Source organism: Notolabrus celidotus, unplaced genomic scaffold, assembly GCF_009762535.1.
Source record: "Notolabrus celidotus isolate fNotCel1 unplaced genomic scaffold, fNotCel1.pri scaffold_175_arrow_ctg1, whole genome shotgun sequence".
NCBI lineage: Eukaryota > Metazoa > Chordata > Actinopteri > Labriformes > Labridae > Notolabrus > Notolabrus celidotus.
In genome coordinates, this window is record NW_023260038.1 from 73,194 (window position 1) to 100,273 (window position 27,080).

At 42.1% G+C, this 27,080-nt stretch overlaps 1 protein-coding gene across 1 annotated transcript in view; it reads left to right on the forward strand.

The window, feature by feature from the left end:
- The window catches only part of pex7 (peroxisomal biogenesis factor 7), a 30,352-nt gene that overhangs the window by 1,567 nt on the left and 1,705 nt on the right, over positions 1–27,080 (forward strand). The window contains exons 2-8 of the mRNA XM_034678566.1: positions 1,739–2,164; positions 2,296–2,353; positions 2,662–2,812; positions 2,954–3,031; positions 3,109–3,217; positions 22,975–23,081; positions 24,809–24,922. Of these exons, the coding sequence (XP_034534457.1) occupies positions 2,056–2,164; positions 2,296–2,353; positions 2,662–2,812; positions 2,954–3,031; positions 3,109–3,217; positions 22,975–23,081; positions 24,809–24,922 (726 nt within the window). The 5' untranslated portion in view covers positions 1,739–2,055. The remainder of the gene's footprint in view (positions 1–1,738; positions 2,165–2,295; positions 2,354–2,661; positions 2,813–2,953; positions 3,032–3,108; positions 3,218–22,974; positions 23,082–24,808; positions 24,923–27,080) is intronic.

Sequence of the window (27,080 nt, forward strand, 5' to 3'; positions counted from 1 at the left end):
TATCGTACGTTTCGTATCGTATGTTTCATATCGTACGTTTCATATCGTACGTTTTGTATTGTACGTTTCGTATCGTATGTTTCATATCGTACGTTTCATATCGTATGTTTCATATCGTACGTTTCATATCGTACGTTTCGTATCGTATCCTTTCATATCATACGTTTCATATCGTACGTTTCATATCGTATGTTTCATATCGTACGTTTCATATCGTACCTTTCGTATCGTATGTTTCATATCGTATGTTTCGTATCGTATGTTTGGTATCGGGTGTTCCGTGTCATGTGTTTCCTGTCTTACGTTTTCTATTGTACGTTTCGTTTCGTATGTTTCATATCGTACGTTTCATATCGTACGTTTCATATCGTATGTTTCATATCGTATGTTTCATATCGTACGTTTCGTATCGTACCTTTCATATCGTACGTTTCATATCGTACGTTTCGTATCGTATCCTTTCATATCGTACGTTTCATATCGTATGTTTCATATCGTACGTTTCATATCGTACGTTTCATATCGTACGTTTCATATCGTATGTTTCATATCGTACGTTTCATATCGTACGTTTCGTATCGTACGTTTCATATCGTATGTTTCATATCGTATGTTTCATATCGTACGTTTCATATCGTATGTTTCATATCGTACGTTTCGTATCGTACGTTTCATATCGTACGTTTCGTATCGTATGTTTCATATCGTACGTTTCATATCGTATGTTTCATATCGTACGTTTCGTATCGTATGTTTCATATCGTATATTTTGTATTGTATGTTTCGTATCGTACGTTTCATATCGTACGTTTCATATCGTATGTTTCGTATCGTACGTTTCGTATCGTATGTTTCATATCGTACGTTTCATATCGTACGTTTTGTATTGTACGTTTCGTATCGTATGTTTCATATCGTACGTTTCATATCGTATGTTTCATATCGTACGTTTCATATCGTACGTTTCGTATCGTATCCTTTCATATCATACGTTTCATATCGTACGTTTCATATCGTATGTTTCATATCGTACGTTTCATATCGTACCTTTCGTATCGTATGTTTCATATCGTATGTTTCGTATCGTATGTTTGGTATCGGGTGTTCCGTGTCATGTGTTTCCTGTCTTACGTTTTCTATTGTACGTTTCGTTTCGTATGTTTCATATCGTACGTTTCATATCGTACGTTTCATATCGTATGTTTCATATCGTATGTTTCATATCGTACGTTTCGTATCGTACCTTTCATATCGTACGTTTCATATCGTACGTTTCGTATCGTATCCTTTCATATCGTACGTTTCATATCGTACGTTTCATATCGTACGTTTCATATCGTATGTTTCATATCGTATGTTTCATATCGTACGTTTCGTATCGTACCTTTCATATCGTACGTTTCATATCGTATGTTTCATATCGTACGTTTCATATCGTACGTTTCATATCGTACGTTTCGTATCGTATGTTTCATATCGTACGTTTCGTATCGTACGTTTGGTATCGGGTGTTCCGTGTCATGTGTTTCCTGTCTTACGTTTTCTATTGTACGTTTCGTTTCGTATCGCAGTACCGATCGGTACCGTAGCATATTGTATCGTATCCTTTCGTATTGTTTTGTATTTTTTTCATATTGTATTTTTTGGATCATATTGAATCGCAGTGCATCCCATCGTACCTTTCCATACCGTACTTTTTGAAGAAATGAATCCATAAATGTATATTTGATCCCAGCAGGGAGCCCAGTCGGGCTGCAGGAAGTCGGGCTGCAGGAAGTCGGGCTGCAGGAAGTCGGGCTGCAGGAAGTCGGGCTGCAGGAAGTCGGGCTGCAGGAAGTCGGGCTGCAGGAAGTCTGGCTGCAGGAAGTCGGGCTGCAGGAAGTCGGGCTGCAGGAAGTCGGGCTGCAGGAAGTCGGGCTGCAGGAAGTCGGGCTGTAGGAAGTCGGGCTGCAGGAAGTCGGGCTGCAGGAAGTCGGGCTGCAGGAAGTCGGGCTGCAGGAAGTCGGGCTGCAGGAAGTCGGCTGCAGGAAGTCGGGCTGCAGGAAGCTGCTGCTGATGGCGAAGGTGTTTCGCAGTCCGGGCCGTCATGGCTACGCCGTGGAAGTGTCTCCCTTCATCCAGAACAGGGTGGCCTGTGCTGCCTCGCAGTACTACGGCATCGCTGGTGAGCAGTGTGTTTGTTCACTGAGGAAACTTAAAGGTTTAATGTGAAGAGAAGCCGATGTGTCTTTGAGTGATGTAGAGTTATATTTGATGAAGTTGTTGACCCTCATTAATATATCCCCTCATCTGTAGGTTGTGGCACTCTGCTGGTCCTGGATGAGACGGAAACAGGAGTCGCTTTAGTGAGGAGGTAAAGGGTTTCTCTTTCTGTTGGGCTTTGACATTTATAATTCATTTGTTTCCCATTTGTTGATTTTTAATAAATATATATTTTTGTTTTTAGAGGATTAGATATGCTTACTTTTTTAAGAAGTCTAATCTTAATTTGTAAGATTATTTTTGGGCTTTTTTAATGCTAATGTTCAGACGTCAGGACGGCTGATTGAGAAAGAACCACAGGGAGAGAGAGGGTGGTGGGTCAGAGGGATCTGCAATACACATGATTAACTGTGTGTGTGTGTGTGTGTGTGTGTGTGTGTGTGTGTGTGTGTGTGTTAGCTGGGAGTGGAGTGACGGTGTCTTCGATGTGGCGTGGAGTGAAGTAAATGAACACGTCATGGTTGCCGGTGGCGGGGATGGCAGCCTGCAGCTTTGGGACACAACCAATCACGACGCTCCGCTGAGAGTGGCCAAAGAACACACACAGGAAGTGAGAAACACACACACACTCACACACACAGGCACACACACACACAACACAAAGCAGGAGAAACTAATACCTCTAATGATACTTAACGTGTGTGTGTGTGTGTGTGTGTGTGTGTGTGTGTGTGTGTGTGTGTGTGTGAAGGTGTACGCTGTGGACTGGAGTCAAACAAGAGGAGAGAACCTCATCGTCTCCGGCTCGTGGGATCAAACCGCCAAAGTGGTGAGTTCCCTTCTGTCCGTTTCCTCTCATGGTGGTTTGTGTTTGTTCTTCATGGAGGCTTGTTTTTGTTCTCACAGTGGGACCCCGCTCTGAGCCAATCCCTGTCCACTCTGAGGGGTCACGAAGGGGTCATCTACAGCACCATTTGGTCGCCTCACATCCCAGGGTGCTTTGCTTCAGCCTCAGGTGAGCATGCAATAATATTGGCATCAGCTTTATTCAAACAGAAGTCATGTTAGATGATTCACATGTCGGTATGTGGACTTGTCACAAGAGGGCGCTGTAGCTGTATTATTGAGGTGGTGCTGTATAGTGTTTTTCCCATCTTGCTCCGGGGCTTTGCTCAAGGCTGTCCAGGTGCAGCTTCTCTTTAGAGTCCCAAAACCTGGACTGAGAGACCGACAGGAAAACACGGTTTGATGCAGTCTTTGATCGGAGTGTTCTCAAATCATTTAAAGCCTTTATTAATTATAGTCACTGCATTACACACAGACATGACTCTGTAGTGGAAGTCACTGCATTAAACACAGACATGACTCTGTAGTGGAAGTCACTGCATTAAACACAGACATGACTCTGTAGTGGAAGTCACTGCATTAAACACAGACATGACTCTGTAGTGGAAGTCACTGCATTAAACACAGACATGACTCTGTAGTGGAAGTCACTGCATTAAACACAGACATGACTCTGTAGTGGAAGTCACTGCATTAAACACAGACATGACTCTGTAGTGGAAGTCACTGCATTAAACAGACATGACTCTGTAGTGGAAGTCACTGCATTAAACACAGACATGACTCTGTAGTGGAAGTCACTGCATTAAACACAGACATGACTCTGTAGTGGAAGTCACTGCATTAAAAACAGACATGACTCTGTAGTGGAAGTCACTGCATTAAACACAGACATGACTCTGTAGTGGAAGTCACTGCATTAAACACAGACATGACTCTGTAGTGGAAGTCACTGCATTAAACACAGACATGACTCTGTAGTGGAAGTCACTGCATTAAACACAGACATGACTCTGTAGTGGAAGTCACTGCATTAAACACAGACATGACTCTGTAGTGGAAGTCACTGCATTAAACACAGACATGACTCTGTAGTGGAAGTCACTGCATTAAACACAGACATGACTCTGTAGTGGAAGTCACTGCTTTAAAAACAGACATGACTCTGTAGTGGAAGTCACTGCATTATAAACAGACATGACTCTGTAGTGGAAGTCACTGCATTAAACACAGACATGACTCTGTAGTGGAAGTCACTGCATTAAAAACGGACATGACTCTGTAGTGGAAGTCACTGCATTAAAAACAGACATGACTCTGTAGTGGAAGTCACTGCATTAAAACAGACATGACTCTGTAGTGGAAGTCACTGCATTAAAAACAGACATGACTCTGTAGTGGAAGTCACTGCATTAAAAACAGACATGACTCTGTAGTGGAAGTCACTGCATTAAACACAGACATGACTCTGTAGTGGAAGTCACTGCATTAAAAACAGACATGACTCTGTAGTGGAAGTCACTGCATTAAAAACAGACATGACTCTGTAGTGGAAGTCACTGCATTATAAACAGACATGACTCTGTAGTGGAAGTCACTGCATTAAAAACAGACATGACTCTGTAGTGGAAGTCACTGCATTAAAAACAGACATGACTCTGTAGTGGAAGTCACTGCATTAAAAAAAGACATGACTCTGTAGTGGAAGTCACTGCATTAAACACAGACATGACTCTGTAGTGGAAGTCACTGCATTAAAAACAGACATAACGGAAAAGAAGTCAGTTTCAGCATTTGATGTGATTTCGTCTTTGCAGTGATATATCAGTCCGTTTTTAGCACTCCTTCAGGTGTTCAAACAAGCTCCTCTCCTCTCCTCTCCTCTCCTCTCCTCTCCTCTCATCTCCTCTCCTCTCCTCTCCTCTCCTCCTCTCCTCTCCTCCCCTCCCCTCCCCTCCTCTCCTCTCCTCTCATCTCATCTCCTCTCCTTGTTTCTCCTCTCCTCTCCTCTCCTCTCCTCTCCTCTCCTTGTTTCTCCTCTCCTCTCCTCCCCTCACCTCCTCTCCTCTCCTCTCCTCTCCTCTCCTCTCCTCTCCTCTCCTCTCCTCTCCTCTCCTCTCCTCTCCTCTCCTCTCCTCTCCTCTCCTCTCCTCTCCTCTCCTCCTTGCTAACTGAGATTCAGAAATCAGCTTCAATCAGAACACAAAGAAGTCCATCAGCTCGTTCCCCGGGGGGAGCGCTGGGATTATCTTCTCCGTAGTGGAAGCAAACAGTGATAACTCCATCAGAGGGGTGGAGCCACGCTGCTGCTGATGCTGCTCAGATTGCAGACCGGCTGGAGTCAGAATCTGCTGCAGCTGTCTTCGGCCCGGGATGAGTTTGTGAAGCGCGCTTTAACAAGTTGGCTAATGACTTTGGCTTAATTGGTTTGCGAGAGTGAGCGGAAACGTGTGATGAGATTTGAGAAGCAGGAGGAGGTTAAGCTCTTGTTCCCTGGGGAGTTACTCCGGGTTCAACAGAGTGACCTGGAGGAGTTCTTTTTCATATCCACATGAAGAACTGCAGTTTGCTTTACTCTGCTGAGTCTGCAAGTTTTAAAACAACAAATCCCAACACTCAAAGAAAGAAGCAGATCCTTTAAAGGTGACGTGGTTCAGAGATGATTCCTTCTTCATGTGGTTACAAACAGACATAAATAAAGATGAGCTGCAGTGATTGGATATCAGGGTTTGCAGGTGAAGTGTTGTTTGTGGTTTCAGAGGATCAGATAAGTTGTGCAGTGAAGCTCTGGAGCTCTGCTAAATGACTTACCGAGCTCTGGCGTTCGTAATGAAGCGAGCGCCGCGGACAGACCGTCCACGCTCTGCAGATACAGACGTTTATCTCCATGTTCACATCTGATGTGACGCATCCACCTGAGGACTCAAACTCCTCTCACATCCAACTCAGTGAACTTCAGGAAACACACAAACGCTCTGTGGTTCAACAGTTCAGCTCTAACTTTAAGATCTAACCACTGATCACTTCAATCAGTCTGATCTCATCTTAATCCACCATGAGCAGAGCACTTTGCAGCATTTAGCAAGTTACAGTGGCAAGGACAAACTTCCTTTAACAGGCAGAAACCTCCAGCAGGACCAGACTCATGTTAGACACACATCTGCTGAGACCGTGTTGGAGAGAGGGATAGAGGGAGATGAAGAGAGAGAGAGAGATGATAGTGGGGAGACGGATAGTAGTAGTTGTAGCAGCTGGAGTCTGGCACGTCCACAGCAGCAGAGATCCAGAGGAACCTACGAGACAAGGGAGCTCAGGGACTCCAGAAAGGTCTAAGAAAAGAGAGAAGAGAGGGAGACCAGAAGAAAGAAAAAGAGGAGAAGAAATGGGGAAGGAATGACAGAAGGAAAGGAGGGGAAAAGAGAAGGAGACATAAAGGATAAAGAAATATGGAAAGAACAAAGAGGGAAAAAAAGAATGAAAGGAAAAATGAATGAAATAAAGAAAGAAAGGAGGAAGGAATGAAAGGAAGGAAGGAAGAAGGAAAGAAAGAGGGAATGAAAAGAAGAAAGAAAAAAAGGAAAGAAGAAAGAAAGAAAGGAAGAACCGGATTGAAGCAGGACGAAAGGAGAAAAAAGAAGAAAGAAGGAATAAAGAAGGAAAGAAAGAGAGGAAGGAAGGGGACAGCGGAAAACAGGAAAATGAAAGAAAGAAAGAAAGATAGCAAGAAAGAAGAAAGAAAGAAAGAAAGAAAGAGGAGAAGAAAGAAAGAATTAAAGAAAGGAAAGGAGGAATGACAGACCCCAACAAAAGGAAATCTACAGCAGAGATCCTAGAGGAACCTACGAGACAAGGGAGCTCAGGGACTCCAGAAAGGTCTAAGAAAAGAGAGAAGAGAGGGAGACCAGAAGAAAGAAAAGAGGAGAATAAATGAAAGACAGAAAGAACGGACGGGAAAAGAAAAGGAGACATAAAGGATGAAGAACAAAGAAAGAAAGAAAGAAGGAAGGAATGAAAGAAAAATAGAAAGGTAGGAAGGAAGGAAGGAATAAGGAAGAAAAAAGAAAAAAGAGAAAGAAATAAAGAAAGCAAGAAAGAACAGAAAGAAGGACAGAAAGTAAGAATGATAGAATGAAAGGAAAATGGAAAGAAAGAAAGAATAAAGGGACAGAGGGAGATGAAGAGAGAGATGATAGTGCAGAGTCTTAAATGAATTAAAGTAATATTAAATATCCTCCATGTTGATGACAGATTTAGAACACTAACAGGAAGTCAGGTTTTTTCCACAGTGTCAACAGGCAGAGGTGAAATGTGCTGACTGCTGAGGTGCATTTCCACCAAGAACTAAATAAAAGAAAAAGTTCCTCTAGTCAAAAAACACCTCCAGTCGGGGACAAGAATACGTACAGTTTAAGATTCCATATAAAGTTGTATTAATCAGGTCACATGAACGACCTAAGACTCAAAGACTGGAGCTGTCAGAGTTTAGTTTGCTGCTGCAGACCCACGTACAGGTGGAGGTCCAGAGGAGTTCTTTTGTAGTCCGCTTTAGTTTACTCGTGCGTGAAACCAAGCGAGCAGCCTCCATGAGAACCAAACAGCAGAGAGCAGTTTGTGTTTCACTGCAGCAGCCTGAGGGGAAGGTGAGGAGCTGCTCTCCTCTTCCTGACCTGCAGCAGCGGTGATACAACACCAGAACAAATTGCCCTCTGTGTTTATCTCTCTGTGTGTCTGCAGCTCGCTCCAACACAGCCTGCAATTAAGCCCCGCACCGTTCAGCCGCTCCTCCTTCTTTTGTTCTTCTTCCTGTCGCTGTTTCTTTCTTTGTCTTTATCTACGTCTTCTGTTTTCTCCACACTCCTCTCTCCGCTCCGAAGGCTCGCTCTCTCCGTCCTTCAGCTCCAGCACTCAGAGGAGTGAGGACCAGAGGGTCAGAGGAAGGTAATCAGGGAATACACCGGTTCAGTTTGGTGGAAAACGAGGTGATAGGTTGCTGATGTGCTGAGTGAGCCTCGCACAAAAACAACTTTAAACAGAAACACTAAACCTATTTGGAGAACACGGTGTGTGGTGCTGAATCACAGGAGTACTTCTTTTAAAGCTGCCAGCACAAAGAGCTGATATTCTTCTGTTTGGTGCTCTCAGTGCTGCAACCTCTCAGTCTTCTTAAGCCCTGCTGCATCCGCCATTGATGCTGAACCTCTTGGCCCAGGCTAAAGGTGCAGAACTACTTTCCCCTGAACTAAAAGGTTCCTGGTCCCCCATTGTTGTCTGCGTATCGACCGCGGGCTGAAGTCCCGGGTAGATTGTGTAAATCAGGCCAGTGACGTATGGAGGGAAAAAAAGCAACTGCACTACACCACCAGACCAGTAGAGGGCAGTAAAACAAAGAGGAATGCAATTCATCACAGATGACACCATAGAAGCAGACGGACAGGCAGATATCATTCTCAGCAACACAACAGTTAGCCTGTTAGCATGAAGAGACTCAGCTGGCGCTGTTTTAGATGGTGCTATATTTCATCACAGATAGAAAAAAAAATTACTGTGAATGGGTTTTTGGAAAAATTAGAAAAAAAACTTAGAAAATTTTTTTTTACAGAAAATTTTTGAAAAAAAGAAAATTAACAAAAAAATTTGAAAAAAAAAAATTGGGAATTTTTTTTTGTTTGAAAAATATTTGGAAAAAAAAAATTTGAAAAAAGAAAATGTGACAAAAAAAAATTTGACAAAAAAAGTTTCACAAAAAAGCTGACCCGGAGCCTGTCAGCTTTTTGATGGTGCTATATGTCATCACAGATGAGAAAAAAAATTACTGTGAATGGTTTTTGGAAAAATTAGAAAAAAAAATTAGAAAAAAAAAATTGTGACAGAAAACTTTTGCAAAAAAGAAAATTAACAAAAGAAATTGAAAAAAAAAAAATTTAATTATTTTTTTGAAAAATATTTGGAAAAAAAAAATTCAAGAAAAAGAAAATTTGACAAAAAAAAATTTGACAAAAAAAAATTTGACAAAAAAAAATTTGACAAAAAAAAATTTGACAAAAAAAAATTTGACAAAAAAAAATTTGACAAAAAAAATTTGACAAAAAAGTTGACCCGGAGCCTGTTTTAGATGGTGCTATATGTCATCACAGATGAGAAAAAAAATTACTGTGAATGGTTTTTGGAAAAATTAGAAAAAAAAATTAGAAAAAAAAAATTGTGACAGAAAACTTTTGCAAAAAAGAAAATTAACAAAAGAAATTGAAAAAAAAAAAAATTTAATTTTTTTTTTGAAAAATATTTGGAAAAAAAAATTCAAGAAAAAGAAAATTTGACAAAAAAAAATTTGACAAAAAAAAAATTTGACAAAAAAAAATTTGACAAAAAAAAATTTGACAAAAAAAATTTGACAAAAAAGTTGACCCGGAGCCTGTTTTAGATGGTGCTATATGTCATCACAGATGAGAAAAAAAATTACTGTGAATGGTTTTTGGAAAAATTAGAAAAAAAAATTAGAAAAAAAAAATTGTGACAGAAAACTTTTGCAAAAAAGAAAATTAACAAAAGAAATTGAAAAAAAAAAAATTTAATTTTTTTTTGAAAAATATTTGGAAAAAAAAATTCAAGAAAAAGAAAATTTGACAAAAAAAAATTTGACAAAAAAAAATTTGACAAAAAAAAATTTGACAAAAAAAAAAATTTGACAAAAAAGTTGACCCGGAACATGTTTTAGATGGTGCTATATGTCATCACAGATGGATTCACTGAATCAACACGTGAGAGGAGATAAGCGCGAGTAGCAAAGACGTTTCAACACGGCTTTAAAATCCTTTTGAACTCAAAAAGCCGTGATCGCAGAGATCGGACGGAGTTTTGGTGCTTTAGCCTCCAGCAGAGGTTCCTTTTGAGTCCTTTCAAAATAAAAGCATGTTTGTTAAAAAACAGAAAATATAACAACCTGAGCTTAAGGCGGTAAAAAGGCAAAACAAAAGCATCTAAAGTAATAGTTTTATGATGCGATCTCTTCCCTCTTCACTCCTAAAAATATCATCATGTGTTCATGAGATTATTGTATCATTACATAAACATATATAACAGCCTGTTGTTTCCAAAGCGATCACTGTCCGGCTCGTAGAGGAGAGAGTCTCATATTGTGCTAAAGTTTCCCCCGGGCCTGGAACAAACATGGAACACTGACGCTCAGTGAAGTGTGTGTGTGTGTGTGTGTGTAGCAGTGAACCTTTGTTGGTGATGGATGTCTGCTATTAACTAATTATTCAGAGGCAACCTGGTATCATGAACGACCAGGAACAAACACACATCTCATTAACTCTGTGTGTGCGTACGCACTGAAGTGTTCTGCAAACGTAATTTAGCTCATGAGCAACTTTACATTCAAACACTAACCCTTAATACAGACATGACTCTGTAGTGGAAGTCACTGCATTAAAAACAGACATGACTCTGTAGTGGAAGTCACTGCATTAAAAACAGACATGACTCTGTAGTGGAAGTCACTGCATTAAAAACAGACATGACTCTGTAGTGGAAGTCACTGCATTAAAAACAGACATGACTCTGTAGTGGAAGTCACTGCATTAAAAACAGACATGACTCTGTAGTGGAAGTCCCTGCATTAGAAACAGACATGACTCTGTAGTGGAAGTCACTGCATTAAACACAGACATGACTCTGTAGTGGAAGTCACTGCATTAAACACAGACATTACTCTGTAGTGGAAGTCACTGCATTATACACAGACATGACTCTGTAGTGGAAGTCACTGCATTAAAAACAGACATGACTCTGTAGTGGAAGTCACTGCATTAAACACAGACATTACTCTGTAGTGGAAGTCACTGCATTAAACACAGACATTACTCTGTAGTGGAAGTCACTGCATTAGAAACAGACATGACTGTAGTGGAAGTCACTGCATTAAAAACAGACATGACTCTGTAGTGGAAGTCACTGCATTAAACACAGACATTACTCTGTAGTGGAAGTCACTGCATTAAACACACACATGACTCTGTAGTGGAAGTCACTGCATTAGAAACAGACATGACTGTAGTGGAAGTCACTGCATTAAAAACAGACATGACTCTGTAGTGGAAGTCATTCCATTAAACACAGACATGACTCTTTAGTGGAAGTCACTGCATTAAACACAGACATGACTCTGTAGTGGAAGTCACTGCATTAAAAACAAACATGACTCTGTAGTGGAAGTCACTGCATTAAAAACAGACATGACTCTGTAGTGGAAGTCACTGCATTAAAAACAGACATGACTGTGTAGTGGAAGTCACTGCATTAAAAACAGACATGACTCTGTAGTGGAAGTCACTGCATTAAACACAGACATGACTCTGTAGTGGAAGTCACTGCATGGGATAAAATCATTTTAAATAACAGTCTGTGATCGCTGCATATTTCAGTCTTTTAATCAGTTTCACTTGTTTTAGTTTTTAGAACCCTTCTCTTCTTTTCTAAGGGATGTAAACACTGACATGTTTATTTATCAGACATTACTCTGTCGCTTCCCTCAGACATCATTGTGTTTGAAATGACCCTCTGAGTCTCGCCGGCCTCACTTCCCCTCAGTGGAACAATCACGGCTCCTTTTAGCAAGGCTTCAGTGGATATAATAGAGTGAGACAAAAAGGTGGAACAAAACACTGAAATCACTACGAACACTCTCTCTCTGCCCGGCTGGTGTTGATGGACTCGTCCTTTCTCACATCAGATTGGTGATGCTGCGGGCGCCATCACAGCCGAGATGAGAAAAGACGATCAATAGAGACTGAGAGGAAAGTTTCCTGTGACACCAGGACTTCAGAGGGTGGTCTCAGTCTTACAGCTGTGAAAAAACAGAGTTCTCTGATCACCTTACACCAAGTTATCTGGACACCAGGGGTTCCCTCAAGTCCAGCAGACTCTGCTGATCTTTGTTGAGACATTTGGAGCTTAAACGTTGTGTGGTGTGAGGCCAGCGTTACTCCCTCCGGTCTCAGGACTGCTGTTATTTGTTCAATGTTAAGGTTGAATGTAGTGGATGGATGAACATGTGATGATGTAGTTCACAGTCTCATGATTGGGGACCAGTGTTATTCCCTCTGGTGTTTCTCAGAGACCGCTCACCAGCTGATCTGGAAAAGAAATCGACCTTTTACAAGCCCCCCCTTTTGAAATGTATTCCTCTGCTGCGGTGTCGGACTCCTCTGTGGAGCTGCCCTGTAAACTCACAGAGGACTGCGGCTTCACTGAAACCATAAATGTGAAGCTGGAGGAACGAGGAACCAGATAGAGGTTAGAAATAAATCCAAGAGTCCTCTGGTGCTCGTAACACGGACGCTCGCTGAGAGTGTTTATGTTTGGTGAACTCTGCAGAGCTCCAAAGTCTGCAGAGAAACAGGAACAGAAAATCTGAAGGTGAAGAAATAAACTTGTACATCTAATTTGTCTGATTTCAGATCGCCAGTATCTGTTCAATGCAATCTGAACATGCATCTGACATCATGATTACTAGGGATGCACCGAAATAAAAATTCTTGGCCGAAACCGAAAACCGAAATGAATTATTATGCCAATTATTAGTAGGGAGACCGTGGACAGTTGTCACATTTCACTCCTTGGATTTGAGATTAAGCCATCACTTTCTGTTTGTGTTGCACGAGCATGTTCCAGGTCATTTATCCTCAAATGTGACTTTAAAAAAACATCTTTTGTAAGTCCTTAAAGAATTAAGCTTAGAAGATGCATGCCACTTTGTCATGGTTTTTTTTTTAAGTCAAAGGGAATATAACAACTGTTTAATACTTTAATGAAAGTAGGTTATGAAGACAGAAAGGGCAAATGTTATTTATTTGCAACCTCTTTGCTTAGAAGATGCTTTAAGTTCTGCAATTAGAGGAAGAACGTCTGCTACAGATGCATCAGAGGAGCTGATCTCTTTAGTTAGCTGCTCAAAGGGGGGCAAGAAGAGAGGGAATGCTCTCTATTAAGTCCCACTGGTGTGAAGTGAATGCCGCAGGGAGTTCGTGATCTGCGCTGCAGGACTCGCTTTTGCACAAAGCAATCCAGACGCGGTTTTTGCTTGCATCATCACAATATTCAGTTTCGGCCGGGTTGTTTCGGTGACAAAATTTTCGGTGCATCCCTAATGATTACCATCACAACAAAATCAAGTCAGGTTACGTGTTAAACATGCCGTATTCACCTTAATGTTACATTTACATGTAACACGGAGAAGTATACTGCCACCTGCTGGAGTGGAGTGTGTATTACATGGCATTAGATCATCCTGATTTATCAATCAATCAATCAATCAATCAATCAATCTTTATTTGTATAGCGCCAAATCACAACAAACGTTATCTCAAGACGCTTTTACAAACAGAGCAGGTCTAGACCACTCTATGTCAAATTATGAACAGAGACCCAACACCAAGACAGGATCAGACTCAGTCTGACCCCACCTTAATCCACCATGAGCATTGCACATCGCAGTATTTAGCTAGTTACAGTGGAGAGGACAAACTTCCTTTAACAGGCAGAAACCTCCAGCAGGACCAGACTCATGTTAGACACACATCTGCTGAGACCGTGTTGGGTCTGGAAAGACAGATAGAGGGGAGTAAGAGAGAGAGGTGATAGTGATGAGACGAGTCGTAGAAGCTGTTGCCGCTGGAGTCCAGCACGTCCGTATCAGCTGGAGTCCAGATCGTCCACAGCAGGAGGACGTCTACGGCAGCTCAGAGGAATCTACGAGACAAGGGAGCTCAGGGACTCCAGAAAGGTCTATGGTTAGTAACTTTAACGGGACAGGCAGAGTTAAAGTAAGTGATGAAGGGGTTAGGGGGGGAAGAGGGTGAGCTAGGATCCCAGTGTGTCAGTGTGCCAGTTCCCCCGGCAGTCTAGGCCTATAGCAGCATGACAAAAGCTTGGTCCAAGCCTGATCCAGCTCTAACTATAAGCTTTGTCAAAAAGGAAAGTTTGAAGTCTACTCTTAAAAGTGGAGAGGGTGTCTGCCTCCCGGACCCTGACTGGTAGATGATTCCAAAGGAGAGGGGCCTGATAACTGAAGATTTATGCCGCCTTCCTGTTGGTACAGGACTAAACTTAGGCTGTTTCCGAAACGGCCTGCTACATACTACTTACTAATGTAGTAGGCAGTAGGTATTGCCTACTACATACTGCGTTTGAATTTAGTATGTAGTATGACTGTTCTGTTCGATCTGTCATGCAGCATGCTGAGCCAGACTTCGCTGGATTTCCGGTTTCGGAAAGCGGAAGTAAACAACGGCGAAGCCGATAAATAAAAAGCTTATTTAGCATCCATTTATGATTTAAGAAGTTAGGAAGTGGTTTATATGTAATTTGATAACTTTCACAGCACCCAAAAACGGATTTCCTCCCGTCAAAAAATGAGGAAAAAGAAAAAGCAGAACGAGCGCTGTGCATTATGGGAAACAGTACGCGAGGCAGACTGGTCCGATGCACACTGAGATATTTTCCCGAATCAGTAGACATCTGGGGAGTTTTGGCTTACTGCAGATTTTGCTCTTGTTCACATACTACAGACTACATACTGAATTTTGGACATATCAGTACGTACTGCTAGTATAGTAGGCGATTTCGGAAACAGCCTTACTCTCCCAACACTCAGCTTATGGTTTGATGTTGTAACGTTTATTTTCTTTACACATCATCCCCTCAGAGATGAATAACTGATGTTACTTTTCCACCAGTGTCAGCTCTGTACTTGGTATTGGTGATTCCCAAAGCTCAGGTTTAGGGACTTAAAAGGCTGGTTTGGTGGATCCCATTTTTTTTCTGATACTCGTTTTTTGAAGATATTTAAAAGGCTGTTGTGGATTTTGGTTTTCTTGTTGCTCTCAGACTCATCTTCCTGCTGCAGTGTTAAAAGCTTCTGCATATTACTTTGAATCACTTCCTCCAGCGGTTTCACGTAATAACTGAGATGTAAAACCATCCAACTAACCAAAAACGAGGGATTCCATCACAAACATCATGTTTGAAGAAAATAAAAATCACAGTTTCAGAAAGACTCCTTCTCAGAGTGAGCTGTTGCAGAGATGTGTTCCTCTGGTGGGTCTCACTGACGGATGGATGAGCGGATGGATGGATCGGGGATAACGAGTCGTCAAATTGAGCTAGCTAGCATTAGCAAAGGGTGGAGAATTTCTGCTTATCTCCCTGTGGAGGCCTCCCCTCTGGTGGCATTTGGCAGCTAGCACAAGAAGCTCCCGCTGCTGGCTTTGAAGGGAGAGCAAGAGAACAGAGAGGAAGACGGAGATACGGGTACAGCAGGAGGGCAGATGGCGTCTCATTCTGATAAGCTTATCAGGGTTTCCCATGCTCCTCTCTGCCTCTCCTCCTCACATCTCCTCGTGTTCCTCCTTCCTTTTATCTCACTCCTCTCTCCCCTCCTTCTCCCTCGAGTTGCTTCAGCAGCGCCACACACGATCGCCACCTTCATCCTCCTCCGAGAGAGGAAGTGTGTTTATGTGAGTGTTTAAAGCTCCGGCGTTCCCACAGATCTCCTCCGGTGTCAGTCGTGACGCCAGCTGGAGTTGCTGTCAGCGCTGAAACCGATCAGAGCTTTAGAGGAAACGTTAAACTCTCTGCTCTCCAGTTTTTCTGAAGCGGTGTGACAGAGCTGCAGTTTTGGAATCGCTCCAGTAGATTCTTCAGCCTGCAGCGCTGAAACAGACAGTAATGGCTGCAACGTAATCCATGCTGGGAAATCTGCTAAACCAAAGTGTGTCCGCTTAAAGATCCTGTTTTTTTATACATGCATAATCTCTGCATGTTTCTCTGACTCCATATCTCACAGTGCAACAACCTTTAGAAGCAGGGGTTACATTATCCAACATCTACAGGCTTTTACTGGTTTCATGTTCAGTTACCTGGAAGATAACGACATCACCGACCAGACTGTCTGTGAAAATTCAAAAACAATTTTTTCTCTTGAAATACTTGAGAGAGTGGAATCGTTTTTTGTTCAAGGTGTTCACTTTAACATGCCAACATATGTACAGATAGTAGTAGTTGTAGCAGCTGGAGTCTGGCACGTCCACAGCAGCAGAGATCCAGAGGAATCTACGGGACAAGGGAGCTCAGGGACTCCAGAAAGGTCTAAGAAAAGAGAGAAGAGAGGGAGACCAGAAGAAAGAAAAAGAGGAGAATAAATGGTGAAGGAAAGACAGAAGGAAGGGATGGGATAAGAAAAGGAGAAAGAAAGGATGAAGAAACATGGAAGGAAAGAAAGAAAGAGAATGAAAGAAAGAAGGAATGAAAGAAAAAGAAAGAAAGAAAGAAAGAAAGAAAGAAAGAAAGAAAGAAAGAAGGAAAGGAAGGAAGGAATGAAAGGAAAAATGAATGAAAGGAATGAAGGAAGGAAGGAAAGAAGGAAGAAAGGAAGAGAAAGAAGGAAGGAAAAAAAGAAGGAGGGAGGAATGAAAGAAAGAAGGGAAAAAAAGAATGAAAGAAATAAAGAAGAAAAAAGAAGGAAAGTAGGAAAGAAAGAAAGAAAGAAAGAAAGACCGACCAACAAAAGGAACCTACGAGACAAGGGAGCTCAGGGACTCCAGAAAGGTCTAAGAAAAGAGAGAAGAGAGGGAGACCAGAAGAAAGAAAAAGAGGAGAATAAATGGTGAAGGAAAGGATAGAAGGAAAGGACGGGATGAGAAAAGGAGACATAAAGGATGAAGAAACAAGGAAAGAACCAGAGAGAAAGAAAGAAAGAAAGACAGTAAAACAAATGAAACGAAAAAGGAATAAAGGAATGAAAGAAGGATAGAAAAGAAAAGAGACAAAGGATGAAGAAATGTGGAAAGAACAAGAAAGACAGAAAGAAAGATAGAAAGAATGAAAGGAAAAAGGAAAGTAAGGAGAAAAGAAAGAAAGAAAGAAAGAAAGAAAGAAAGAGAAAGCGAGAAGAGAAGAAAAGAAAAGGAAAGAAAAGGAATGACACAGAAGAAAAGAAAGGATGAATAACAGACCCCAAAAAAGGAATCTACAGCAGAGATCCAGAGGAACCTACGAGACAAGGGAGCTCAGGGACTCCAGAAAGGTCTATGGTTAGTAACTTTAATGGGACAGGAAGAGTTAAAGTGAGAGACAGGCAGAGAGAGGAGAGACAGGGAAAGACAGGATCCCAGTGTGTCAGTCTAAGCTTATAGCAGCATAACTAAGACCTGGTCCAAGCCTGATCCAGCTCTAACTATAAGCTTTATCAAAAAGGAAAGTTTGAAGCCTACTCTTAAAAGTAGAGAGGGTGTCTGCCTCCCGGACCCTGACTGGTAGATGATTCCAAAGGAGAGGGGCCTGATAACTGAAGGCTCTACCTCCCATACTACTTTTAGAGACTGATTGTTATCCGGTTTGTGAAACAAAAGCAGCGGACAATGACGTCATCGCTGATTTATTAAAGAAATTTTCACCACACTGAGTGACAGGAGGGACGGGGAGGACTCTGCTGCTCACGCTGGGTGTGGACTGGTAGCGATGGACCGTGGCTCATCACCTCTACTCCACTGGAAATGCAGTAAACAACAAAGGCAGAGCTGAAACTGACCCTGAGGAACATGTGATTTAATTCGTCCATTTGTCACCACAGGACTCTTGAACTGGCAGAACATTAGAGGGTCAACCAGCCAGTGTTAGGGCGAGAATCAGGCAATTCTTACACATTGAAATCCAGGACTTTGGATTCACTATGTTGCATACCGTTGTGATACGATCCTGGGCAAGTTAAGAGTCATAAAATTGGATAAAAGTCAGCACATGAACATTAAAATGAACTCCAAACTGTGCAAGAACCAGACTAATACCTGCTTGTATTCTGGATATTTGAGTAACACCTCTCACACAGCGTGGATTATAAGCCTGCTGCCGCTGCCCGTCATGTTCCTGTCACTGTTCACAGACTTGAAAGCAGACGAGCAGAGCTGCCATGAAGAGTAATCTCAGAATAATGGAGGCACCATGTCTCTCTCAGCGTGTAATTCTCCTGTTTCATGATCTTGGTACTCTGCCAACCGGCCTTTCTTGAAGACAGGATCAAGCGGCGTCTGTTTGTGTTTGCTGTCAGTCGGTCCGAGTGAACAGGCGGTCGTGGTCTTAAGAGATAAATCTGTGGAGGTGGCTGATCTCTGCTTCCATCAGCCAATCAGAACAATCACGTTATCCCGGGTGAATGCAGCTCCCCCTGCTTGTTGTTGAACCCGGTTTGCCACGGTCACCCACACACCCGCTGCGATCGCATTCAGCTTCCACTCTGGGAAATCAAGTGAAACAAGGAAGCACTTTAAAATGCAAATAGATCGACATGAAGGAAGGAGCAGCGAGGGATTAGCTGGAAGACGGGAGCGAGTTTCACTTTCTAACTGAATGAAACTTATCCAGGAACCAAGGATCTTTTTATTGGACCTGTATCGACTCTATTGTCAGTGTTGTACGTGTTGTACCGCCCCCTGGTGGCTTAAAAGATCAAGTCCTTGCAAAACTTGACGTCAAAACTTGGTTCTCTGGTGGAAATGCTGGCCTCCTGAACAGGAAGTGTCTTCTCCTGAAGTTAAGGAGTCCAAGTTTCTCAGAGTCTCTGTCCTGAGCGAGGGTAAGCTTTTGGTCTTACAGTCGATCCAACCCTCAGCTTTGTTCATGAGCTTTGGGGAGAGACCGGGAGAGTAAGATTGTTGAGACAAGAAGCTGAACGAGTTTCCTCCAAAGAGTGTCAGACCTCAGCCTTTCAGAGAGGATGAGGAGGTTCCATGCCTTCGCTTCAAAAGGAGCCAGTTGAGGTGGTTTGGGCATCTGGTTAGAGTTCTCCTTGGCCTCTTCCTTTGGAGGTTTTCTTGGCATGTCCTACCAGAAGGACACCCCAAGGTAACCAGAGCTCAATGGTGGGATTTCATATCCTGTAGGAGCTGGAAAGCGTTGCTGGGGTCGACTTTAGTCCGGTTTAGACCTCAGCGTTGAATCTACACCAGAAACCATGAACACCAGGACATAAATCAGTTTGATCAGAACTGACTTTAATGACAGAAACCATGTTTGAGAAACATTTACGTGATGAGTAGTTCAGTTTTTAAGTCTCACTCATGTCCCATCTGTTCATATGGAGAGGCAGTCAGACAGTAGGGGAGCTCTAAATACTTGTGTTTCACATTTATGGAGGTATCATGTCGTCCGTGTCTCTTTGGGCTTCATTTTATATCATGCCGTGTTCGGCTGAAGCACTCCAGACATGTCAAGTAGTGCCGTCCATCGTTTGTCACGTTTCTAAGCCAATCGTTATCTTTCAAAACCATCTTCTTACTGTGACACTGCTCAGACTCAGACTCTTCTTTATATTGATTCCTGAACGTCGCTGAGGTGCACCTGTCGGTCAATCTAGCCGTGCCTACTTTTTCAAATGTATGAATGACAGCAAGCCTGGTTTGGACTCACTCCCATGTTAAAATGGGACATAAAAGAGATACGTGACTATTGGAGTCAAGCCAAGTGGACACTTGAGGTACTGCAGTTTTTGGGACCCAAAAAAAGCCACATAAAGTTAAGATTATAAAATTTGAATAGTGAAACATGAGACATAAAGGGATACCTTGGCTTTTGGAGTCAGCCCCTAGTGGAAACTTGAGGTACTGCAGCTTTGGGACTTCAAAATCTGAGGTCCAAATTTGTATAACTCCCAAAAAAAGACATAAAGTTCTGATTATTACTGTTTGAAGAGTGGCTTTGCGTGCGTGCGTGCGTGCGTGCGTGCGTGCGTGCGTGCGTGCGTGCGTGCGTGCGTGCGTGCGTGCGTGCGTGCGTGCGTGCGTGCGTGCCATTCATTTTCAATATGTTAAAGTTGTGGCTTTTAAGTGGCTGCATATGAAAGAGCGATCTGTGTGTGTGTGTGTGTGTGTGTGTGTGTGTGTGTGTGTGTGTGTGTGTGTGTGTGTGTGTGTGTGTGTGTGTGTGTGTGTGTGTGTGTGTTTGCCAAACTTGCTGATACAGCAGCGATACCAGGTGTAATAGAGTGAGACCCTTTTACAGAAGTCAGCCTCTAATGCACTGCAGCACACACACACACACACACACACACACACAAAGGTCCTCATACATTTTCATGCAGAGCCAAAGACCCTCTTCGCTGCTGCTGCAAGAACAAAATGTTAAACAGGGTTGATGTTGTAAAATGTGACACACACACACACACGTGCTCTCTCTCTCTCTCTCACACACACACACACACACACACACACGTGGTTTAGTTGGCGTGTTTCATCTTGATTATGTCAGAGGTTCTTCCACATCTGGCTGAGTGTGTGAGGAAGAGGAAAAACGATAAAAGAAAGGAGGATGTGAAGGGTTGCATTGGATCGATGAAGAGCAGGAGGCAGGAGGAGGTCTGGGAGGGAGAGGTTTTTCTCCATCATTGGGATTAAAGAGGAGGTGGAAGAAGGTATTTGAAAGCATGAGGAAGAGGAGGAGGAGGAGAGGAGGAGAGGAAGCATGTGGACAGGAGGGGAGGATTAATCTGCTGGTCAGTAAACATGAGAGGAGCTCTTTAATCTGCAGCGTTTTCTCTGAGCTGTTTATTCAAACATTTTCAGGATTTTCCCACGTCCCACCTCGCTCAGAGTCCAAAATATTCCTGCCAGACCCCCCCTGTTGTTTGCCTCAAAGGAACATTAGGGGGCGTCGTTTTGGAAGAGCAGAGTCCCCGTCACATAATCCTATTAGAGAATGTATTGAGTCGGTCTCTGCCAGGTTCCTGGTCCAAACTTTAATTTTCCAGCCTTGTGTTTTTTGGACCTCACACACACACGGTTATTAAAACTGTCAAGACCTTAACTTCTGCAACACAGAGCGCTGGATTTAAAGGGATACCCTGTGATTTTATATATAATGGACAGCGTCGCTCCGCCTTTTCCCATTGTACGGTTTTGAAGCTGAAATATCCAGAACGCTGCCATATTGTATATTTTCTGCAGCCAGAGTCTGCGCAGTAGGGAATTTGTGTGTTTCCACAGTAACAAGCTCCGCCCCACAGCGTACTGTCCCGAGGTCCTACAGAGTTTCTCTCTGCGGCAGCTGTCAATCAAAGTAAACAGGAAGTAAAACCTCGTTTTTTAACCTCTAATAACGAAGAAGAACACGAAACAGTCAAATAATAACTACATATCACCACAGCATACGGATGAGAGAAACATTCTTACCACCTGTATTTATTTTTTAAAGTTTGACCGCAGAGACTGAGTTTTTACATATTTCCTGACTTCCCTGAACGCAGCATCAGAAACGATGGATCCCACCTCCATTCAACAAACAAACATTGTAGACGTAGTTTTCTTCTCCTCTTGAGGACAGACCTGACAAAGCTTTTTACTTTCAGCTACAACTAACCTGTAATTACAGATTCTGATTCAGAGACATGTTGAATCTGGATCTCAGGGTCTGGGTTTTAGTCTGAGAAGGGTTCTGGTCTCTGTCTGTAGTCTGAGGAGTATCCACCAATCAGGTGTCAGCAGGAAGAACAGTCTGTATGGAGAGCAACAGCAGGTGTTCTAGAATTCTGAGAAAGACAGAATTCCAGAATTCTGTCTTTGATGATGTCAGAATTCTTTGATGATGTCAGAGTTCTGTCTTTGATGATGTCAGAATTCTGTCTTTGATGATGTCAGAATTCTGTCTTTGATGATGTCAGAATTCTCTTTTTGATGATGTCAGAATTCTGTCTTTGATGATGTCAGAATTCTGTCTTTGATGATGTCAGAATTCTGTCTTTGATGATGTCAGAATTCTGTCTTTGATGATGTCAGAATTCTCTTTTTGATGATGTCAGAATTCTGTCTTTGATGATGTCAGAATTCTGTCTTTGATGATGTCAGAATTCTCTTTTTGATGATGTCAGAATTCTGTCTTTGATGATGTCAGAATTCTGTCTTTGATGATGTCAGAATTCTGTCTTTGATGATGTCAGAATTCTGTCTTTGATGATGTCAGAATTCTGTCTTTGATGATGTCAGCATTCTGAGAACAAATGGAACATTCCATGAAGAAGGTCAGAGCTAAAGAAACATCATAGTCTCTAATCCTCTTTCATAGACCTCCATTCAACAAACAAACATTGTAGACGTAGTTTTCTTCTCCTCTTGAGGACAGACCTGACAAAGCTTGACTTTGGACTTTGGACTAATCTGCATCATGATGTTGTTATTTCAGCAAACTGAAGACCCGTTAATTACAAGATTACAAGTTCATTTTTTTCCTGGTTTCTGTTTTCATTCAGTTATTTTAATCAAATGTTGAATTCTCCTGACACCAGTCGCCCTCGCAGGTTTTTCAGCCTTCGTTTTTTAACAGCTTTGACTCTAAATTTGGCATGAAGAGGGACAGACTCTGAGGACTTTATAAACCTCTCAGAAGCTGCTGGCTGTGAAATGAATGGAGAGGAGGAAGACGAGGAGGAGGAGGAAGAGGAGGAGGAGGAGTGTGAAAGTTCTGCTTTATGAATGTCGCAGTGTGTTGGCAGACCCTCAACCTTTGCCCAGAAACACACACACACGTATATGGTGTTGGGTTAATGCCATAATGAAGTGGTCCCTGAAATGAGTAACACGGTTCACCAGAGTATAAGTTATAGAGGGACACACACACACACACACACACACACACACACACACACACACACACACACACACACACACACACACACACACACACACACACACACACACACACACTACATACACACACACAGCTCGATGTTCCCCTCTATTAACCTCTTCTTTGTCTCCCTTTCTTTAACTTAAATCTCTCCTTCTCTATTATATTCACTCGTACTCGTATACATTAAAGCACAATGGCCCGTGTGTGCAGTGCATTCTGGGTAAACCTCTGCCGTCTCTCTGTGTTTGCTCTCAGGTGACGGGACACTCAGAGTTTGGGACGTCAAAGCAGCTGCGTGTCGATTGGCCATCCCGGCTCACAAAGCGGAGATCCTGAGCTGTGATTGGTGCAAATATGACCAGGTAAACGCCCACCTTTGGACTCGACTCATGGAGCAATTATAAATATTAAATCCAGATGTTTGTCGTCCCTTTCACTCCTCTAACATGTGATCAGTTTGCCTCTGGTGTTGCTCATGATAAACCAATCAGAATCAAGCATCTTACACAACCTTTAACCAGAGGAACTTTACCCCTGAACTACGTGCGTTTCGACTGGTGGACCCAGGGTCTAAATTTAGTTCAGGGGTAGATAATCTCCCCCCTAAAAAGCCCCTGCTAGGGGGGTAGTACTTTTCAAAGGTCCCGGGACTTTCGGGGGGCGGGACCTGCAATGCTGAACGTGTCTGATTGGTAGATTAACCGCAGTGTTTTTATTCCTCCCTCTGTCCACAATAACATCACACACATCTGTGATTCTCTTGATTTCTCTTTCTTTCATTAGTTTTTATTTGTTCTATCTTTCTTGTATGTGTGTGTATGTGATTCATTCATTGCTTTTTACATGTTTTTAACCGCAGGCGCAACATTTTCTGTTTTTGTAGCACAATTTCAAATTTGAGGGAAATACATTTTTGCATATTTTATTTTGTCCATTTTTGTTTTCAATTTTTTTTTTTTCAAATTTTATTTTTTCAAATTTTTTCTTTCAAATTTCATTTTGTCAATTTTTTTTTCAAATTTTTTTTTTCAAATTTCTTTTTGTCAATATTTTTTCAAAAAAAAATTTTTCAAAAATTTTTTTCAAAAAAAAAAATTCAAAATTTTTTTTGTCAAAATTTATTTATTTATTTTTTCTTTCAATTTTTTTTTTTTCAAATGTTTCCAAAAACCATTCACAGTCATTTTTTACCATCTGTGATTCTCTTGATTTCTCTTTCTTTCATTAGTTTTTATTTGTTCTATCTTTTTTGTATGTGTGTGTACTTTTCAAAAGAAGAAGCTGTGATTCTCTTGATTTAGCAGCTTGTAACAGTAGTCTTCTCTCAGCCCACCATGAATGCGTCTCTCATCCCGGTGTTCCGCTTTTAAAAGTGACCCTGTAAACTGGAGACCTTCAGCTGAACGTGTCAGTGTTTGTGGAGTTTACACAGCTGTTGAAACACAGAGGGAGTTCCTGGGAATGCAAACTAGTTTAGTTTTTATTAAGATTTCAAAATATCCTCATCAGATATTTAATGATGGTCTAAAGACGTTTATGAGGGATGCATCCGGCTGAGAGTCTCCAGTTAACAGGGTCGCCGTTTAATCCAAAACACCGGCCGATCTCTGCGATCACGGCTTTTTGAGTTCAAAAGGATTTTAAAGCCGTGTTGAAACGTCTTTGCTACTCGCGCTTATCTCCTCTCACGTGTTGATTCAGTGAATCCATCTGTGATGAAATATAGCACCATCTAAAACAGACCAGCTGAGTCTCTTCATGCTAACAGGCTAACTGTTGTTGCTCAGAATGATACCTGCCTGTCCGTCTGCTTCTATGGTGTCATCTGTGATGAATGGCATTCCTCTTTGTGTTACTGCCCTCTACTGGTCTGGTGGTTTAGTGCATTTACTTTCTTTCCTCCATACGTCACTGGCCTGATTTACACAATCTACCCGGGACTTCAGCCCGTGGTCGAAACGCAGACAACAATGGGGACCAGGAACCTTTTAGTTCAGGGGAAAGTAGTTCTGGGGGCTAAAAGACCCCGGGAGTCTTGGTCCACATGCCCCTTTGCATGAGTTTTAACCTGAGTGATTTGTGTTTGCAGAATATCGTGGCCACAGGCTCCGTGGATTGCAGTGTGTGTGTGTGGGACCTGAGGAACCCCCGCCAGCCCGTCAATCAACTGCAAGGCCACACCTACGCCATCCGCAGGGTCAAGGTGCACGCACACACACACACACACACACACACACACACACACACACACACACACACACACACACACACACAGAGACAGACACACACACACACAAACATCCGGCCTGGTTTCACATGCAGTCAAACGTCTAGTTTCAGCACTTTGTTCTGCATCATCTGCGTGTGTGTGTGTGTGTGTGTGTGTGTGTGTGTGTGTGTGTGTGTGTGTGTGTGTGTGTGTGTGTGTGTGTGTGTGTGTGTGTGTGTGTGTTAGCAGAGATGCACTGCAGGGCCTGACAGCATCAAAACACCCCCGTAAATGGAGCTAATAAGACCACATACACACACACACACACATTATACCACACATATTAGATGTGTTTGCAGAGCTGCAGAGGACTCCCCACTTACTCAGATTAGACACATGCCACTTCACACACACACACACACATGCACACACTCACACAGACACACACACACACACACACACACACACACACAAACACACACACACTCACCTGAGTTCACCCAATCAAACAGCCGTCTGCTCCGTCTGTGTTTTCAGGACAGGTGTTACTTATCGATCCAGAGAACTCACTTTGAAACTGTGAATGCGTGTGTGAGTTTGTGTGTGTTTAGTGGAGGTTTGCAAATCTGTCAGCTTGTATTGATTAAGAGGAGAGGAGGAGGAGGAGGAGGAGGAGGAGGAGGAGGAGGAGTAGGAGAAGAGATAATAATAAACCAACGGGAGAAAATGGTCCTACTTCTTCTCAGTGGATTTGTTCCCTCAGTAAATATTTCCCTCATGAGTTTCTGGTCTCAGTCTCTAGTCTCAGGTCATCTTTAATACAGCATGATGTTCGTTTAGTAAATGATGGTCCCATTCAGAGTCACAGAGACTCATGTTAGACACACATCTGCTGAGACCGTGTTGGAGAGAGGGATAGAGGGAGGTGAAGAGAGAGAGAGATGATAGTGGGGAGACGGATAGTAGTAGTTGTAGCAGCTGGAGTCTGACACGTCCACAGCAGCAGAGATCCAGAGGAACCTACGAGACAAGGGAGCTCAGGGACTCCAGAAAGGTCTAAGAAAAGAGAGAAGAGAGGGAGACCAGAAGAAAGAAAAAGAGGAGAATAAATGGTGAAGGAAAGGATAGAAGGAAAGGACGGGATGAGAAAAGGAGACAGAAAGGATGAAGAAACATGGAAAGAAGAAAGAGAGAAAGGAAGAAAGAAAGGAAGAACAGAAAAGAAAGGAGAAAAGAAGGAAAGGAATAAAGAAAGGAAAGAAAGAAAGGAAAGAAAGAAAGGAAAGAAGGAAAGGAATAAAGAAAGAAAGGAAAGAAAGAAAGGAATAAAGAAAGAAAGGAAAGAAAGAAAGGAATAAAGAAAGGAAGGAAGGAAGGAAAGGAATAAAGAAAGAAAGGAAAGAAAGAAAGGAATAAAGAAAGAAAGGAAAGAAGGAAAGGAATAAAGAAATAAAGGAAAGAAAGAAAGGAATAAAGAAAGAAAGGAAAGAAAGAAAGGAATAAAGAAAGAAAGGAAAGAAGGAAAGGAATAAAGAAAGAAAAGAAAGAAGGAAAGGAAAGAAAGAAAGAAGAAAAGAAAGAAAGAAAGAAAAGAAGGAAAGAAAGAAAGAAAGAAAAGAAGGAAAGAAAGAAAGAAAAGAAAGAAAGTAAAGAAAGAAAGAAGAAAGAAAGAAAGAAAGAAAAGAAAGAAGGAAAGGAATAAAGAAAGGAAGGAAAGAAAGAAAGTAAATAAAGAAAGGAATAAAGAAAGAAAGGAAAGAAGGAAAGGAATAAAGAAAGAAAGGAATAAAGAAGGAAAGGAAAGAAAGAAAGGAATAAAGAAGGAAAGGAAAGAAGAAGTATAAAGAGGAAGGAGTAAGAAAGAAGGAATAAAGAAAGAAGAAAGAAAGAAAGAAAGAAAGAAAGAAAGAAATAAAGAGAAGAAAGAAAAGGATGAATACAGACCCAAAAAAGGAATCTACAGCAGAGATCCAGAGGAACCTACGAGACAAGGGAGCTCAGGGACTCCAGGTCGGTCTATGGTTAGTAACTTTAATGGGACAGGAAGAGTTAAAGTGAGAGACAGGCAAGAGAGAGAGAGAGGGAAAGACAGGATCCCAGTGTGTCAGTCTAAGCCTATAGCAGCATACTAAGACCTGGTCCAAACCTGATC